This window comes from Chiloscyllium punctatum, chromosome 36 (assembly GCF_047496795.1).
Source record: "Chiloscyllium punctatum isolate Juve2018m chromosome 36, sChiPun1.3, whole genome shotgun sequence".
Lineage (NCBI taxonomy): Eukaryota > Metazoa > Chordata > Chondrichthyes > Orectolobiformes > Hemiscylliidae > Chiloscyllium > Chiloscyllium punctatum.
Genome location: NC_092774.1, coordinates 49,563,115 through 49,581,562, shown reverse-complemented (window position 1 = coordinate 49,581,562; position 18,448 = coordinate 49,563,115). Strand labels below are relative to the sequence as shown.

The 18,448-nt window shown below is 49.0% G+C and overlaps 1 protein-coding gene across 2 annotated transcripts in view; it reads left to right on the top strand.

Annotated features, from left to right (window-relative positions):
- The window catches only part of LOC140460481 (disintegrin and metalloproteinase domain-containing protein 12-like), a 180,747-nt gene that overhangs the window by 40,538 nt on the left and 121,761 nt on the right, over positions 1 to 18,448 (top strand). For both annotated transcript variants that reach the window (XM_072555027.1, XM_072555026.1), the window contains 2 exons: positions 2,886 to 3,078; positions 9,960 to 10,037. In XM_072555027.1, coding sequence (XP_072411128.1) covers positions 2,886 to 3,078; positions 9,960 to 10,037 — 271 coding nt within the window. The remainder of the gene's footprint in view (positions 1 to 2,885; positions 3,079 to 9,959; positions 10,038 to 18,448) is intronic.

Sequence of the window (18,448 nt, the reverse complement as noted above, 5' to 3'; positions counted from 1 at the left end):
AGGTAACAAAACAACAAAAACAGCTTCCCATTCCAACAGCTTTCAAAGCAACACTGTCTCCTGTCTAAAATTTAGTCAGGACCTTGTCATCCTTTGGTTTCTCTTTTTGCCTCAGCAGTCTCTGAGATTGACTGGTCAGCACCAGTCCTCCCCTTGATTAGCCAATTCAACATCCAACCAGATGCCAGTCCCTGAGCAGAACAGCGTCTCAGTGCTGGGTGGTCTGGATAACCTGCATTATCTTTCGAGGCCAGTTCCCGAGAGCAAACATCAGTCTTTTGTTGACTCCTCCCTTTTTGAAAAAGAGATCAAGCTGTTGTTCAAAGTTCAACTCTCAACAGCAACTTTCAGTTCCAAACCAAAAATGAGAAAAATAAGAGGAACGATGGCTCCAAATTGTGACAGAAGGCCGGACCTTTATTTTAGATTATGGCCCAATTGCTTTCCACTCCTGTTTTTCTGGCTTACATTTTGGCTTCTTTCTTTTTGCCTTTCTATCCTGGTCCCCACCTTCTCTATCTGTTCTGCACAGGTTCCCATTCCCCTGCCCTTCTCGATTAAATCCTTCCTGATAGCACAAACAAACCATTCCCCCACCACAGACTCCCCCAACCTCCTCCCCTCCCCCCCCAACCCCCCGCCCCAGAGTCAGTGGTCCTGGGCCTGTCCAGGTGTAAGCTCTGTCCATTTTGACTTGGATTCCCTCTTTCCTCAGACCTGGTCCCAGTGACCCAGTCACTGATTTGGAGATGCCGGTGTTGGACTGGGGTGTACAAAGTTAAAAATCCCACAACACCAGGTTATAGTCCAACAGGTTTAATTGGAAGCACACTAGCTTTCGGAGCGACGCTCCTTCATCAGGTGATAGTGGAGGGCTCGATCGTAACACAGAATTTATAGCAAACATTTACAGTGTGATGTAACAGAGATTAAAGTTGGTGAGTCTATTACTGTTGCAAACAGTGTGTTCCACGCCCGTACTATTCTCTGAGTAAAGAAACTCCCTCTGACATCTGTCCTAAATCTATCACCCCTCAATTTAAATCTATGTCCCTCATGTAGCCATCACCATCTGAGGGAAAAGGCTCACCCTGTCCACTCTATCTAACCCTCTGATTATCTTGTATGTCTCTATTAAGTCACCTCTCAACCTTCTTCTCTCTAATGAAAACAGCCTCAAGGCCCTCAGCCTTTCCTCGTAAGACCTTCCCTCCAAACCAGGCAACATCCCAGTAAATCTCCTCTGCACCCTTTCCAAAGCTTCCACATCCTTCTTATAATGCAGTGACCAGAACTGTACACAATACTCCAAGTGCGGCCACACCAGAGTTTTGTACAGCTGCAACATAAGCTCCTGGTTCCGGAACTCAATCCCTCTACCAACACAAGCTAACACACCGTATGCCTTCTTAACAATCCTATCAACCTGGGTGACAACTTTCAGGAATCTGTGTACATGGACACCAAGATCTCTCTGCTCATCTACACTACCAAGAATCTTACCATTAGCCCAGCACTCTGCACTCCTGGTGCTCCTTCTAAAGTGAATCACCTCATACTTGTCCCCATTAAACTCCATTTGTCACCTTTCAGCCCAGCTCTGCAGCTTATTTATGTCCCTCTGTAACCTTTGGCACTACCCACAGCTCCACCAATCTTAGTGTCATCCGCAAATTTACTAATCCATCCTTCTATGCCCTCATCTGGGTCATTTATAAAAAACGACAAATGGCAGTGGTCCCAAAACAGATCCTCGTGGTACCCCACTCGTAACTAAACTCCAGGATGAACATTTCCCATCAACCACCACCCTCTGTCTTCTTTCAGCTCGCCAATTTCTGATCCAAACCACTAAATCCCCCTCAGTCCCATGCCTCTGTATTTTGTGCAGTAGCCTACAGTGGGGGAACCTTATCAAACGCCTTACTGAAACCCATATACACCACATCAACTACTTCACCCTCATCTACCTGGTCTCCTTCTCAAAGAACTCAATAAGGTTTGTGAGGCACAGCCTACCCTTCACAAAACCACGTTCACTATCCCTAATCAAATTATTCCTTTCTAGATGATTATAAATCCTATCTCTTATAACCTTTCCAAACACTTTACCCACAACTGAAGTAAGGCTCACTGGACTATAATTACCCTTATATAATTACTCTCGTCCCCTTCTTGAACAAGGGACAACATTTGCTATCCTCCAGTCTTCTGGCACTATTCCTGTAGACAATGACGACATAAAAATCAAAGCCAAAATCTCAGCAATCTCCTCCCTGGCTTCCCAGAGAATCTGAGGATAAATCCCATCCAGCCCAGGGGACTTATCTATTTTCACACTCTCCAGAATTGCTAACACCTCCTTCTTGTGAACCTCAATCCCATCTAGTCTAATAGTTTGTATCTCAGTATTCTCCTCGACAATATTGTCTTTTTCCCTTGTGAATATTGATAAAAAATATTCATTTAGTGTCTCTCCTATCTCTTCGGATGCATCTCTCTCAGCTGACCTGCCTTAAACCAGTTTGTACATGACCCCGATAATAAAACAGTAAGTATGACTTTGGAGGTTCTGCTGGTTAATTTGATGCTAAGTCATAAAACTGACAGTGCAAAGCCTCCTTCTTTATCCTAACATTGCACCGATGTTTTTCTTATTCCTTCATGGAATGTGGGTATCACTGACTGGGCTATCTCTAATTGGCCAGAGGGCAGTTAGGAGTCAACCAGAATACATGTCAGCCAGACCAGATGACGATGACAGATTTCCTTCCTTGAAGGACATTCGTGATTCAGATAGATTTAAAGTCATCATTAACTCTTAATTCCAGCTTTAAAATAAAAATTGTATTTAGATTCCACTGTCTGCTTTGGCTTCTCTACAGGAATGTAAAGTGTGGAAAACTCCAGTGTAAGGGGGGACAACCACATCCACTTCAGATGGAAACAGCAGATGTCAAAACGATAAATGTTTTGGTGATGCATACTAATTATCTATGCAAAACAGCACAAATCGTTATGACTGATTTCAGAAGTTCAGACATGGTTCAAGATGGAACCAAGTGTGGAGGACACAAGGTAAACATAGAATCGTAGAGGACAGAAGAGGTACAGAAAACAGCCCCAGTCTGTTCAGCCTCTCCCTGTAGCTCAGATCCTCCAACCCTGGCAACATCCTTGTAAATCTTTTCTGAACCCTTTCAAGTTTCACAACATCTTTCCGATAGGAAGGAGACCAGAATTGCTCGCAATATTCCAACAGTGGCCTAACCAATGTCCTGTACAGCTGCAACATGACCTCCCAACTCCTGGACTCAATACTCTGACCAATAAAGGAAAGCATACCAAACACCTTCTTCACTATCCGATCAACCTGCCACTCCACTTTCAAGGGGCTATGAACCTGAACTCCAAGGTCTCTTTGTTCAGTAACACTCCCTAGGACCTTACCATTAAGTGTATAAGTCCTGCCCTGATTCTCCATGTATAGCTCTAACATCACTGCCCTACTCTGATCATCTATCTCTCACTGAGAACAGTAAGTGTCCCATACTCCTTCTGAATGACCTGATTAACCCTGTCCCACCACCTTCAGGGATCTGTGGTCAATCTCCCCATGGTCCCTCTGCCCTCTGAGCTTCCTCGAGTCCTGCCTTTCATCGATGACTCCCTTGTCTTGTTCCTTCTCCCAAAGAGCATCACCTCACAGTTATCAGGATTAAATTCCATCTGTCATTGGTCTGTCCATCTGACCAATCTGTTTCTACCCTCCTGGAACCGAACACCTTCCTCCTCACTGTCAACCTCCTGATCTTTGTAACCCCACCCAGAAAATTACTTAGCAGCTCCCCTTTCACATCAGCCTGGGGGTGGGGATTATATAAACACCGAGCTGGGGGTGTGTGGGGATTATATAAACACCGAGCTGGGGGTGTGTGGGGATTATATAAACACCGGGCTGGGGGTGTGTGGGGATTGTATAAACACCGAGCTGGGGGTGTGTGGGGATTATATAAACACCGAGCTGGGGGTGTGTGGGGATTATATAAACACCGAGCTGGGGGTGTGTGGGGATTATATAAACACCGAGCTGGGGCTCTGTGGGGATTGTATAAACACCGGGCTGGGGGTGTGTGGGGATTATATAATCATCGGGCTGGGGCTGTGTGGGGATTATATAAACACCGAGCTGGGGGTGTGTGGGGATTATATAAACACCGAGCTGGGGGTGTGTGGGGATTATATAAACACCGAGCTGGGGCTGTGTGGGGATTGTATAAACACCGAGCTGGGGCTGTGTGGGGATTGTATAAACACTGAGCTGGGGTGTGTGGGGATTATATAAACACCGAGCTGGGGCTGTGTGGGGATTATATAAACACCGAGCTGGGGGTGGGGATTATATAAACACCGAGCTGGGGGTGGGGATTATATAAACACCGGGCTGGGGGTGGGGATTATATAAACACCAAGCTGGGGGTGTGTGGGGATTATATAAACACCGAGCTGGGGGTGTGTGGGGATTATATAAACACCGGGCTGGGGGTGTGTGGGGATTATATAAACACTGAGTTGGGGGTGTGTGGGGATTATATAAACACTGAGTTGGGGGTGTGTGGGGATTATATAAACACCGGGCTGGGGGTGTGTGGGGATTATATAAACACCGAGCTGGGGGTGTGTGGGGATTATATAAACACCGAGCTGGGGGTGTGTGGGATTTATATAAACACCGAGCTGGGGGTGTGTGGGGATTATATAAACACCGAGCTGGGGCTGTGTGGGGATTATATAAACACCGAGCTGGGGGTGTGTGGGGATTATATAAACTCCGGGCTGGGGGTGTGTGGGGATTATATAAACACCGAGCTGGGGGTGTGTGGGGATTATATAAACTCCGGGCTGGGGGTGTGTGGGGATTATATAAACACCGAGCTGGGGGTGTGTGGGGATTATATAAACACCGAGCTGGGGGTGTGTGGGGATTATATAAACACCGGGCTGGGGGTGTGTGGGGATTGTATAAACACCGAGCTGGGGGTTGGGATTATATAAACACCGAGCTGGGGGTGTGTGGGGATTATATAAACACCGAGCTGTGAGTGTGTGGGGATTATATAAACACCGGGCTGGGGGTATGGGGGATTATATAAACACCGAGCTGGGGGTGTGTGGGGATTATATAAACACCGAGCTGGGGGTGTGTGGGGATTATATAAACACTGAGCTGTGAGTGTGTTGGGATTATATAAACACCGAGCTGGGGGTATGGGGGATTATATAAACACCGAGCTGGGGGTGTGTGGGGATTATATAAACACCGAGCTGGGGGGGTGTGGGGATTATATAAACACAGGGCTGGGGGTGTGTGGGGATTATATAAACACCGAGCTGGGGGTGTGTGGGGATTATATAAACACCGAGCTGGGGGGGTGTGGGTATTATATAAACACAGGTCTGGGGGTGTGTGGGGATTATATAAACACCGAGCTGGGGGTGTGTGGGGATTGTATAAACACCAAGCTGGGGGTTGGGATTATATAAACACCGAGCTGGGGGTGTGTGGGGATTATATAAACACCAGGCTGGGGGTGTGTGGGGATTATATAAACACCAAGCTGGGGGTTGGGATTATATAAACATCGAGCTGGGGGTGTGTGGGGATTATATAAACACCGGGCTGGGGGTATGGGGGGGATTATATAAACACCGAGCTGGGGGTGTGTGGGGATTGTATAAACACCGAGCTGGGGGTGTGTGTGGATTATATAAACACCGGGCTGGGGGTGTGTGGGGATTATATAAACACCGAGCTGGGGGTGTGTGGGGATTATATAAACACCGGGCTGGGGGTGTGTGGGGATTATATAAACACCGAGCTGGGGGTGTGTGGGGATTATATAAACACCGAGCTGGGGGGGTGTGGGGATTATATAAACACCGAGCTGGGGGTGTGTGGGGATTGTATAAACACCAAGCTGGGGGTTGGGATTATATAAACACCGAGCTGGGGGTGTGTGGGGATTATATAAACACCAGGCTGGGGGTGTGTGGGGATTATATAAACACCAAGCTGGGGGTTGGGATTATATAAACATCGAGCTGGGGGTGTGTGGGGATTATATAAACACCGGGCTGGGGGTATGGGGGGGATTATATAAACACCGAGCTGGGGGTGTGTGGGGATTATATAAACACCGGGCTGGGGGTATGGGGGGGATTATATAAACACCGAGCTGGGGGTGTGTGGGGATTATATAAACACCGAGCTGGGGGTGGGTGGGGATTATATAAACACCGAGCTGGGGGTGTGTGGGGATTATATAAACACCGGGCTGGGGGTGTGTGGGGATTATATAAACACCGAGCTGGGGGTGTGTGGGGATTATATAAACACCGAGCTGGGGGTGTGTGGGGATTATATAAACACCGAGCTGGGGGGTGTGGGGATTATATAAACACCGAGCTGGGGGTGTGTGGGGATTATATAAACAACAAGCTGGGGGTTGGGATTATATAAACACCGAGCTGGGGGTGTGTGGGGATTATATAAACACCGAGCTGGGGGGTGTGGGGATTATATAAACACCGAGCTGGGGGTGTGTGGGGATTATATAAACAACAAGCTGGGGGTTGGGATTATATAAACACCGAGCTGGGGGTGTGTGGGGATTATATAAACAACAAGCTGGGGGTTGGGATTATATAAACACCGAGCTGGGGGTGTGTGGGGATTATATAAACACCGGGCTGGGTGTGTTTGGGGATTATATAAACACCGAGTTGGGGGTGTGTGGGGATTATATAAACACCGAGCTGGGGGTGTGTGGGGATTATATAAACACCAAGCTGGGGGTTGGGATTATATAAACACCGAGCTGGGGGTGTGTGGGGATTATATAAACACCAGGCTGGGGGTGTCTGGGGATTATATAAACACCGGGCTGGGGGTGTGTTGGGATTATATAAACACCGAGCTGTGGGTGTGTGGGGATTATATAAACACCGGGCTGGGGGTATGGGGGATTATATAAACACCGAGCTGGGGTTGTGTGGGGATTATATAAACACCGAGCTGGGGGTGTGTGGGGGTTATATAAACAGCGAGCTGGGAGTGTGTGGGGATTATATAAACACCGAGCTGGGGGTGTGTGGGGGTTATATAAACACCGAGCTGGGGGTTGGGATTATATAAACACCGAGCTGGGGGTGTGTGGGGATTATATAAACACCGAGCTGGGGGTGTGTGGGGATTATATAAACACCGAGCTGGGGGTGTGTGGGGATTATATAAACACCGAGCTGGGCGTGTGTGGGGATTATATAATCACCGGGCTGGGGGTGTGTGGGGATTGTATAAACACCGAGCTGGGGGTGTTTATATAATCCCAACCCTCAGCTCGGTGTTTATATAATCCCCACACACCCCCAGCCCTGTGTTTATATAATCCCCACACCCCCACAGCTCGGTGTTTATATAATCCCCACACACCCCCAGCTCGGTGTTTATATAATCGCCACACACCCCAGCTCGGTGTTTATATAATCCCCACACCCCCCCAGCTCGGTGTTTATATAGACCCCACATACCCCCAGCTCGGTGTTTATATAAACCCCACACACCCCCAGCTCGGTGTTTATATAATCCCCACACACCCCCAGCTCGGTGTTTATATAATCCCCACACACCCCCAGCCCGGTGTTTATATAATCCCAACCCCCACTCCGGTGTTAATATAATCCCCACCCCCTGCTCAGTGTTTATATAATCCCAACCCCCAGCCCGGTGTTTATATAATCCCCACACACCCCCAGCTCGGTGTTTATATAATCCCCACACACCCCCAGCTCGGTGTTTATATAATCCCCACACACCCCCAGCCCGGTGTTTATATAATCCCCACACACCCCCAGCTCGGTGTTTATATAATCCCCACACACCCCCAGCCCGGTGTTTATATAATCCCCACACACCCCAGCTTGGTGTTTATATAATCCCCACACACCCCCAGCTCGATGTTTATATAATCCCCACACACCCCCAGCTCGGTGTTTATATAATCCCCACACACCCCCAGCTCGGTGTTTATATAATCCCCACACACCCCCAGCTTGGTGTTTATATAATCCCCACACACCCCCAGCTCGGTGTTTATATAATCCCCACACACCCCCAGCTCGGTGTTTATATAATCCCCACACACCCCCAGCCCGGTGTTTATATAATCCCCACACACCCCCAACTCGGTGTTTATATAATCCCCACACACCCCCAGCTCGATGTTTATATAATCCCCACACACCCCCAGCTCGGTGTTTATATAATCCCCACACACCCCCAGCTCGGTGTTTATATAATCCCCACACACCCCCAGCTTGGTATTGATATAATCCCCACACACCCCCAGCCCGGTGTTTATATAATCCCCACACACCCCCAGCTCGGTGTTTATATAATCCGCACTCCCCCAGCTCGGTGTTTATATAATCCCCACACACCCCCAGCTCGGTGTTTATATAATCCCCACACACCCCCAGCTTGGTGTTTATATAATCCCCACATACCCCCAGATCGGTGTTAATATAATCCCCACACCCACAGCCTGGTGGTTATATAATCTGGGAATTTGTGTCACAGACGTTTCGTCCCCTGTCTAGGTGACATCCTCAGTGCTTGGGAGCCTCCTGTGAAGCGCTTCTGTGATCTTTCCTCCGGCATTTGTTGTGGTTTGAATCTGCCGCTTCCGGTTGTCAGTTCCAGCTGTCCGCTGTAGTGACCGGTATATTGGGTCCAGGTCGATGTGTTTATTGATTGAATCTGTGGATGAGTGCCATGCCTCTAGGAATTCCCTGGCTGTTCTCTGTTTGGCTTGTCCTATAATAGTAGTGTTGTCCCAGTCGAACTCATGTTGCTTGTCATCTGAGTGTGTGGCTACTAAGGATAGCTGGTCGTGTCGTTCTGTGGCTAGTTGGTGTTCATGGATGCGGATTGTTAGCTGTTTTCCTGTTCGTCCTATGTAGAATTTTGTGCAGTCCTTGCATGGGATTTTATACACTACGTTGGTTTTGCTCATGCTGGGTATCGGGTCCTTTGTCCTGGTGAGTTGTTGCCTGAGAGTGGCTGTTGGTTTGTGTGCTGTTATGAGTCCTAGTGGTCGCAGTAGTCTGGCTGTCAGTTCAGAAACGACACGACCAGCTATCCTTAGTAGCCACACACGCAGATGACAAGCAACATGAATTCGACTGGGACAACACTACTATTATAGGACAAGCCAAACAGAGAACAGCCAGGGAATTCCTAGAGGCATGGCACTCATCCACAGATTCAATCAATAAGCACATCGACCTGGACCCAATATACCGACCACTGCAGCGGACAGCTGGAACTGACAACCGGAAGCGGCAGATTCAAACCACTACAAATGCCGGAGGAAAGATCACAGAAGTGCTTCACAGGAGGCTCCCAAGCACTGAGGATGTCACCTAGACAGGGGACGAAACGTCTGTGACACAAATTCCCAGCTCGGCGAACAGAACCACAACAACGTTTCTCAATGACAGCAAGTAAAGAGTGAGGGATGGTGTGGTAATAAAAGCTGCCATGAGTTATAGCAGTGGGCAGGTAGCCCAGCCTTGGGGATTCCCATTCTCAGCTGCAGGGAAAAGAATCTAGGCCTGTACTGTCCTGTCCCTTTGTCCCACATTCCTTTTTAATTCTCCCATTTGAATGTCTGCCCACCCAAAGGGGGTGTCATTAACAATTTGTCAGGCCTCTGCCGTGTTCCTGCTCTCACACGAGCATCAGATCTGGAAGGGTTCCACTTCCTTCTGAAACCCACTGGCTCCCACCGATTCCTAACCATTTTGGTATAAACCCCTCTGATCCTGACGGGCTGATATTGACAAATGGTTTCCATGGATACAGTGACACCAATAACCTTCTTTTCTGTCATTCCCAGGCCTGCCAGGGTGGAAAATGTGTTGATATAGGCCAGTTTGGTGTCGAACCATGTGAAAGGAGATGTCATGGCAGAGGGGTATGAACATAATTTCACTTTTCAGTCCTGATGGATTCATTGGATGCACAATGTTGTCTGATGATATTATTAAGTTTCTTCTTAAACTATCTCCCCCCTGGAGGCAGCTCCTTGATGATTATTTGCAGAAGTGTGGGGAAATGGTCTGAATTTTGACCATATTTTCAGTGAGGACACAGTCTCCTTCTCTACTACAGCATGACAAGTGATCAAACATGATGCTATTGGTGTTCATCGAAACCACATGTTACTGGGCATGAGCCCATTGGGAGGTTAAAGCTTTAGAGGTTATTGGTTTTGCCTCTGTTGGAGCAGGATGTGTAATTCTTGGGCATATCCTTCAATGATGCTGGATTGATCTGACTGACAAAAAACATCAACTTAAACTAGTTATATGTCGGAGGTTGGGGGGGGGGAGGCGGAGGCTGGTGGGACCCAGGGAGATAGTGAGGAAAGAGATCAATCTGAGACGGGTACAGCTGAGAACAGAAGTGAGTCAAACAGTCAGAGCAGGCAGGGACAAGGTAGGACGAATAAATTAAACTGCATTTATTTCACTGCAAGGGGTCTAACAGGGAAGGCAGATGAACTCAGGGCATGGTTAGGGACATGGGACTGGGATATCATAGCAATTACAGAAACATGGCTCAGGGATGGGTAGGACTGGCAGCTTAATGTTCCAGGATACAAATGCTACAGGAAGGACAGAAAGGGAGGCAAGAGAGGAGGGGGAGTGGCATTTTTGATAAGGGATAGCATTACAGCTGTGCTAAGGGAGGATATTCCTGGAAATACATCCAGGGAAGTTATTTGGGTGGAACTGAGAAATAAGAAAGGGATGATCACCTTATTGGGATTGTATTATAGACCCCCCTTAATAGAGGGAAATTGAGAAACAAACTTGTAAGGGGATCTCAGCTATCTGTAAGAATAATAGGGTGGTTATGGTCGGGGATTTTAACTTTCCAAACATCGACTGGGACTGTCATAGTGTTAAAGGTTTAGATGGAGAGGAATCTCTTAAGTGTGTACAAGACAATTTTCTGATTCAGTATATGGATGTACCTACCAGAGAAGGTGCAACACTTGACCTACTCTTGGGAAATAAGGCAGGGCAGGTGACTGAGGTGTCAGTGGGGGAGCACTTTGGGGTCAGTGACCCATAATTCTATTAGGTTTAAAATCATGATGGAAAAGGATAGACTAGATCTAAAAGTTGAAGTTCTACATTGGAGAAAGGCCAGTTTTGATGGTATTAGGTAAGAACTTTCGAAAGTTGTTTGGAGGCAGATGTTCACAGGTAAAGGGACGGCTGGAAAATGGGAAGCCTTCAGAAATGAGCTAACAAGAATCCAGAGAAAGTATATTCCTGTCAGGGTGAAAGGGAAGGCTGGTAGGTATAGGGAATGCTGGATGACTAAAGAAATTGAGGGTTTGGTTAAGAAAAAGAAGGAAGCATATGTCAGGTATGGACAGGATAGATCGAGTGAATCCTTAGAAGAGTATAAAGGCAGTAGGAGTATACTTGAGGGAAATCAGGAGGGCAAAACGGGGACATGAGATAGCATTGGCAAATAGAATGGGGATTTCACAAATACATTAAGGACAAAAGGGTAACTAGGGAGAGAATAGGGCCCCTCAAAGATCAGCAAGGTGGCCTTTGTGTGGAGCCACAGAAAATGGGGGAGATATTAAATGATTATTTTGCATCAGTATTTACTGTGGAAAAGGATATGGAAGATATAGACTGTAGGGAAATAGATGGTGACATCTTGCAAAATGTCGAGATTACAGAGGAGGAAGTGCTGGATGTCTTGAAACAGTTAAAGGTGGATAAATCCCCAGGACCTGATCAGGTGTACCCGAGAACTCTGTAGGAAGCTAGAGAAGTGATTGCTGGGCCTCTTGCTGAGATATTTGTATCATTGATAGTCACAGGTGAGGTGCCAGTCGGCTGGAGGTTGGCAAATGAGGTGCCATTGTTTAAGAAGGGTGGTAAAGACAAGCCAGGGAACTATAGACCGGTGAGCCTGACCTCGGTGGTGGGCAAGTTGTTGGAGGGAATCCTGAGGGACAGGATGTACATGTATTTGGAAAGGCAAGGACTGATTAGGGATTGTCAACATGGCTTTGTACGTGGGAAATCATGTCTCACAAACTTGATTGAGTTTTTTGAAGAAGTAACAGAGAGAATTGATGAGGACAGAGAGGTAGATGTGATCTATATGGACCTCAGTAAGGCGTTCGACAAGGTTCCCCATGGGAGACTGGTTAGCAAGGTTAGATCTCATGGACTACAGGGAGAACTAGCCATTTGGATACAGAACTGGCTCAAAGGTAGAAGACAGAGGGTGGTGGTGGAGGGTTGTTTTTCAGACTGGAGGCCTGTGATCAGTGGAGTGCCACAAGGATCGGTGATGGGTCCTCTACTTTTTGTCATTTACATAAATGACTTGGATGTGAGCATAAGAGGTACAGTTAGTAAGTTTGCAGATGACACCAAAATTGGAGGTGTAGTGGACAGCGAAGAGGGTTACCTCAGATTACAACAGGATCTGGACCAGATGGGCCAATGGGCTGAGAAGTGGCAGATGGAGTTTAATTCAGATAAATGTGAGGTGCTGCATTTTGGGAAAGCAAATCTTAGCAGGATTTATCCACTTAATGGTAAGGTCCTAGGGAGTGTTGCTGAACAAAGAGACCTTGGAGTGCAGGTTCATAGCTCCTTGAAAGTGGAGTCGCAGGTAGATAGGATAGTGAAGAAGGCGTTTGGTATGCTTTCCTTTATTGGTCAGAGTATTGAGTACAGGAGTTGGGAGGTCATGTTGCGGCTGTACAGGACATTGGTTAGGCCACTGTTGGAATATTGCGAGCAATTCTGGTCTCCTTCCTATCGGAAAGATGTTGTGAAACTTGAAAGGGTTCAGAAAAGATTTACAAGGATGTTGCCAGGGTTGGAGGGTCTGAGCTATAGGGAGAGGCTGAACAGGCTGGGGCTGTTTTCCCTGGAGCGTCGGAGGCTGAGGGGTGACCTTATAGAGGTTTACAAAATTATGAGGGGCATGGATAGGATAAATAGACAAAGTCTTTTCCCTGGGGTCGGGGAGTCCAGAACTAGAGGGCATAGGTTTAGGGTGAGAGGGGAAAGATATAAAAGGGACCTAAGGGGCAACTTTTTCACACAGAGGGTGGTATGTGTATGGAATGAGCTGCCAGAGGATGTGGTGGAGGCTGGTACAATTACACTATTTAGAAGGTGTCTGGATGTGGTAAAAATTAGGAACAACATCCCCTCAATGTCCTCTGTGCTAATTAAGACTAGGGCCAGTTTCTTCCATCTCGCCACATCGAGTCATAGAGATGGACAACATGGAAACAGACCCTTCGGTCCAACCCGTCCATGCCGACCAGATATCCCAACCCAATCTAGTCCCACCTGCCAGCACCCGGCCCCTATCCCTCCAAACCCCTCCTCACGGCCTGTTTCCTGAAAGGTCTTCATTCCATTCTCCCAGTTTCTCTGTCTCTGTTGTGTCTGTTCTGATAGTGTTATCACTCACACCAGCACTTCCCACATTTACATAGAACATTGAACATTACAGCGCAGTACAGGCCCTTCGGCCCTCGATGTTGTGCCAACCTGTCATACCAATCTGAAGTCCATCTAACCTACTCTATTCCATGTACGTCCATATGCTTGTCCAATGACAACTTAAATGTACTTAAAGTTGGTGAATCTACTACCGTTTCAGGCAAAGCATTCCATACCCTTACTACTCTCTGAGTAAAGAAACTCCCTCTGACATCTGTCCTATATCTATCTCCCCTCAGTTTAAAGCTATGTCCCCTCGTGCTCACTGTCACCATACTTGGAAAAAGGCTCTCCCTGTCCACCCTATCTAACCCTCTGATTATCTTATATGTCTCTATTAAGTCACCTCTCAACCTTCTTCTCTCTAACGAAAACAGCCTCAAGTCCCTCAGCCTTTCCTCGTAAGACCTTCCCTCCATACCAGGCAACATCCCAGTAAATCTCCTCTGCACCCTTTCCAAAGCTTCCACATCCTTCTTATAATGTGGTGACCTGAACTGTACACAATACCCCAAGTGCGGCCGTACCACAGCTTTGTACAGCTGCAGCATAACCTCCTTTGAGGAGAACTTGCAAGGGGTGATGTTCCCATGTACCTTCTGTCATTATCCTTTTCGATGGAAGTGGTTGTGGGTTTGGAAGGTGCTGTCTGAGGATCTTTGGTGCGTCTTCTAGATGGTACACTGCAGCTACTGAGTATCAGGAGAGGAGGAAGTGGATGTTTGTGGATGTGGTACCAAAACAAATCGGCTGCTTTGTCCTGGATGGTGTCAAGCTTCTTGTGTGTTGTTGGAGCTGCCCACATGCAGGCAAGTGCGGAATATTGTGAAGATACTGCTCCTTCAGCAAAGTTAACTTTTTTTCTTTAAAAGTAGTTGTAGATGCAGAGGTTCTGATATATCTGGAAATATCGACTTGAAAAGACTTCTCAGTGTTTTTTTTAAACACTTGTACAATGAAAGGGAAGTCTGAATTAGAGTGGTGCTGGAAAAGCACAGCAGTTCAGGCAGCATCTGAGGAGCAGGAAAATCGACGTTTCGGGCAAAAGCTCTTCATCAGGAATAGCGGCAGGGAGCCTGAAGGGTGGAGAGATAATTGGGAGGGGGGTGTGGGTGGGGGGAAAGTAGCATAGAGTACAATAGGTGAGTGGGGGTGGGGATGAAGGTGATAGGTCAGGGAGCAGGGTGGAGTGGATAGGTGGAAAAGAAGATAGGCAGGTCGGACAGGTCATGGGGACAGTGCTGAGCTGGAAGGTTGGAACTGGGGTAAGGTAGGGGGAAGGGGAAATGAGGAAACTGGTAAAGACGTCATTGATGCCCTGGGGTTGAAGTGTTCCGAGGCGGAAGATGAGGCGTTCTTCCTCCAGGCGTCTGGTGGTGAGGGAGCGGCGGTGAAGGAGGCCCAGGACCTCCATGTCCTCGGCAGAGTGGGAGGGGGAGTTGAAATGTTGGGCCACGGGGCGATGTGGTTGATTGGTGCGGGTGTCTCGGAGATGTTCCCTAAAGCGCTCTGCTAGGAGGCGCCCAGTCTCCCCAATGTAGAGGAGACCGCATCGGGAGCAACGGATACAATAAATGATATTGGTGGATGTGCAAGTAAAACTTTGATGGATGTGGAAGGCTCCTTTAGGGCCTTGGATAGAGGTGAGGGAGGAGGTGTGGGCACAGGTTTTACAGTTCCTGCGGTGGCAGGGGAAGGTGCCAGGATGGGAGGGTGGGTTGTAGGGGGGCGTGGACCTGACCAGGTAGTCACGGAGGGAACGGTCTTTGCGGAAAGGGGTGGGGGGGAAAATATATCCCTGGTGGTGGGGTCTGTTTGGAGGTGGCGGAAATGTCGGTGGATGATTTGGTTTATGCAAAGGTTTGTAGGGTGGAAGGTGAGCACCAGGGGCGTTCTGTCCTTATTACAGTTGGAGGGGTGGGGTCTGAGGGCGGAGGTGCGGGATGTGGACGAGATGCGTTGGAGGGCATCAACCAAACCGCCCCGTGGCCCAACATTCCCCCTCCCACTCTGCCGAGGACATGGAGGTCCTGGGCCTCCTTCACCGCTGCTCCCTCACCACCAGACGCCTGGAGGAAGAACGCCTCATCTTCCACCTCGGAACACTTCAACCCCAGGGCATCAATGTGGACTTCAACAGTTTTCTCATTTTCCCTTCCCCAACCTCATCCTAGTTTCAAACTTCCAGCTCAGTAACTGTCCCCTTGACTTGTCCGGACTTGTCCTACCTGCCTATCTCCTTTTCCACCTATCCACTCCACCCTCTCCTCCCTGACCTATCACCTTCATCCCCTCCCCCACTCACCAGTTGTACTCTATGCTACTCTCTCCCCACCCCCACCCTCCGCGAGCTTATCTCTCCACGCTTCAGGTTCACTGCCTTTATTCCTGATGAAGGGCTTTTGCCCAAAACGTTGATTTCGAAGCTACTTGGATGCTGCCTGAACTGCTGTGCTCTTCCAGCACCACTAATCCATAGTCTGTGAGGCAGCTCTGACACAGTGAGGATTGCAGATGCTGGAGATCAGAGTTGAGAATGTGGTGCTGGAATCGAACAGTAGGTCAGGTACCATCCGAGGAGCAGGAGGATCAACGTTTCGGGCCAGAGCCCTTCATCAGGAATGAGGCTGGGAGCCTCAGGGGTGGAGAGATAAATGGGAGGGTGGTGGGGGCTGGGGAGAAGGTGGCTGAGAGTGTAATAGGTGGATGGAGGTGGGGGTAAAGGTGATAGGTCAAGGAGGAGAGGGTGGAGCAGTTGGGCAGGACATGTGGGACACATCATGAGTGTTGTGCAGTGCTGGAAGGTTGGAACGGAGGTGAGGTGGGGGAAGGGGAAATGAGGAAACTGTTGAAGTCCACATTGATGCCCTGGGGTTGAAGTGTTCCGAGGCGGAAGATGAGGCGTTCTTCCTCCAGGCGTCTGGTGGTGAGGGAGCGGCGGTGAAAGAGGCCCAGGACTTCCATGTCCTCGGCAGAGTGGGAGGGGGAGTTGAAATGTTGGGCCACGGGGCGGTTTGGTTGATTGGTGCGGGTGTCTCGGAGATGTTCCCTAAAGCGCTCTGCTAGGAGGCGCCCAGTCTCCCCAATGTAGAGGAGACCACATCGGGACCAACGGATACAATAAATGATATTAGTGGATGTGCAAGTAAAACTTTGATGGATTTGGAAGGCTCCTTTAGGGCCTTGGATAGAGGTGAGGGAGGAGGTGTGGGCACAGGTTTTACAGTTCCTGCGGTGGCAGGGGAAAGTGCCAGGATGGGAGGGTGGGTTGTAGGGGGGCGTGGACCTGACCAGGTAGTCACGGAGGGAACGGTCTTTGCGGAAGGCGGAAAGGGGTGGGGAGGGAAATATATCCCTGGTGGTGGGGTCTTTTTGGAGGTGGCGGAAATGTCGGCGGATGATTTGGTTTATGCGAAGGTTGGTAGGGTGGAAGGTGAGCACCAGGGGTGTTCTGTCCTTGTTACGGTTGGAGGGGTGGGGTCTGAGGGCGGAGGTGCGGGATGTAGACGAGATGCGTTGGAGGGCATCTTTAACCACGTGGGAAGGGAAATTGCGGTCTCTAAAGAAGGAGGCCATCTGGTGTGTTCTGTGGTGGAACTGGTCCCACTGGGATCAGATCCGGCAGAGGCGGAGAAATTGGGAATATGGGATGGCATTGTTGCAGCAGGTCCTTCGAATCCTCCCACTTCCTCCAGACCAAAGGGGTAGCCATGGGCACACGTATGGGCCCCAGCTATACCTGTCTCTTTGTTGGCTACGTAGAGCAGTTGATCTTCCGTAATTACACCGGCACCACTCCCTACCTCTTCCTCCGCTACATTGATGACTGCATTGGCGCCACCTCGTGCTCCCGCGAGGAGGTTGAGCAATTCATCAACTTCACCAACACATTCCACCCTGACCTTAAATTTACCTGGACCATCTCTGACACCTCCCTCCCCTTCCTGGACCTCTCCATCTCCATTAGTGACGATCAACTTGACACTGACATTTTTTACAAACCCACCGACTCCCACAGCTACCTGGATTACACCTCTTCCCACCCTATCTCTTGCAAAAATGCCATCCCGTATTCCCAATTCCTCCGCCTCCGCCGGATCTGCTCCCAGAAGGACAGGTGGCAGGGGAAGGTGCCAAGGCCCTAAAGGAGCCTTCCACATCCATCAAAGTTTCACCTGCACATCCACTAATATCATTTATTGTATCCGTTGGTCCCGATGTGGTCTCCTCTACATTGGGGAGACTGGGCGCCTCCTAGCAGAGTGCTTTAGGGAACATCTCCGAGACACCCGCACCAATCAACCAAACCGCCCCGTGGCCCAACATTTCAACTCCCCCTCCCACTCTGCCGAGGACATGGAGGTCCTGGGCCTCCTTCACCGCCGCTCCCTCACCACCAGACGCCTGGAGGAAGAACGCCTCATCTTCCGCCTCGGAACACTTCAACCCCAGGGCATCAATGTGGACTTCACCAGTTTCCTCATTTCCCCTCCCCCCACCTTAGCCACGTTCCAACCTTCCAGCTCAGCACCGCCCTCATGACGTGTCCCACACATCCATCTCCCTTCCCGCCCAACTGCTCCACCCTCTCCTCCGACCTGTCACCTTTACCCCACCTCCATCCACCTATTATTCTCTCAGCTACCTGTTCCCCAGCCTCCACCCCCCTCCCATTTATCTGTCCACCCCAGAGGCTCCCAGCCTCATTCCTGATGAAGGGCTTTGGCCTAAACCGTCAACTCTTCTGCTCTTCAGATGCTGTGTGACCTGCTGTGCTTTTCCAGCACGACACTCTCGACTGTGAGACAGCTCTCCCAGT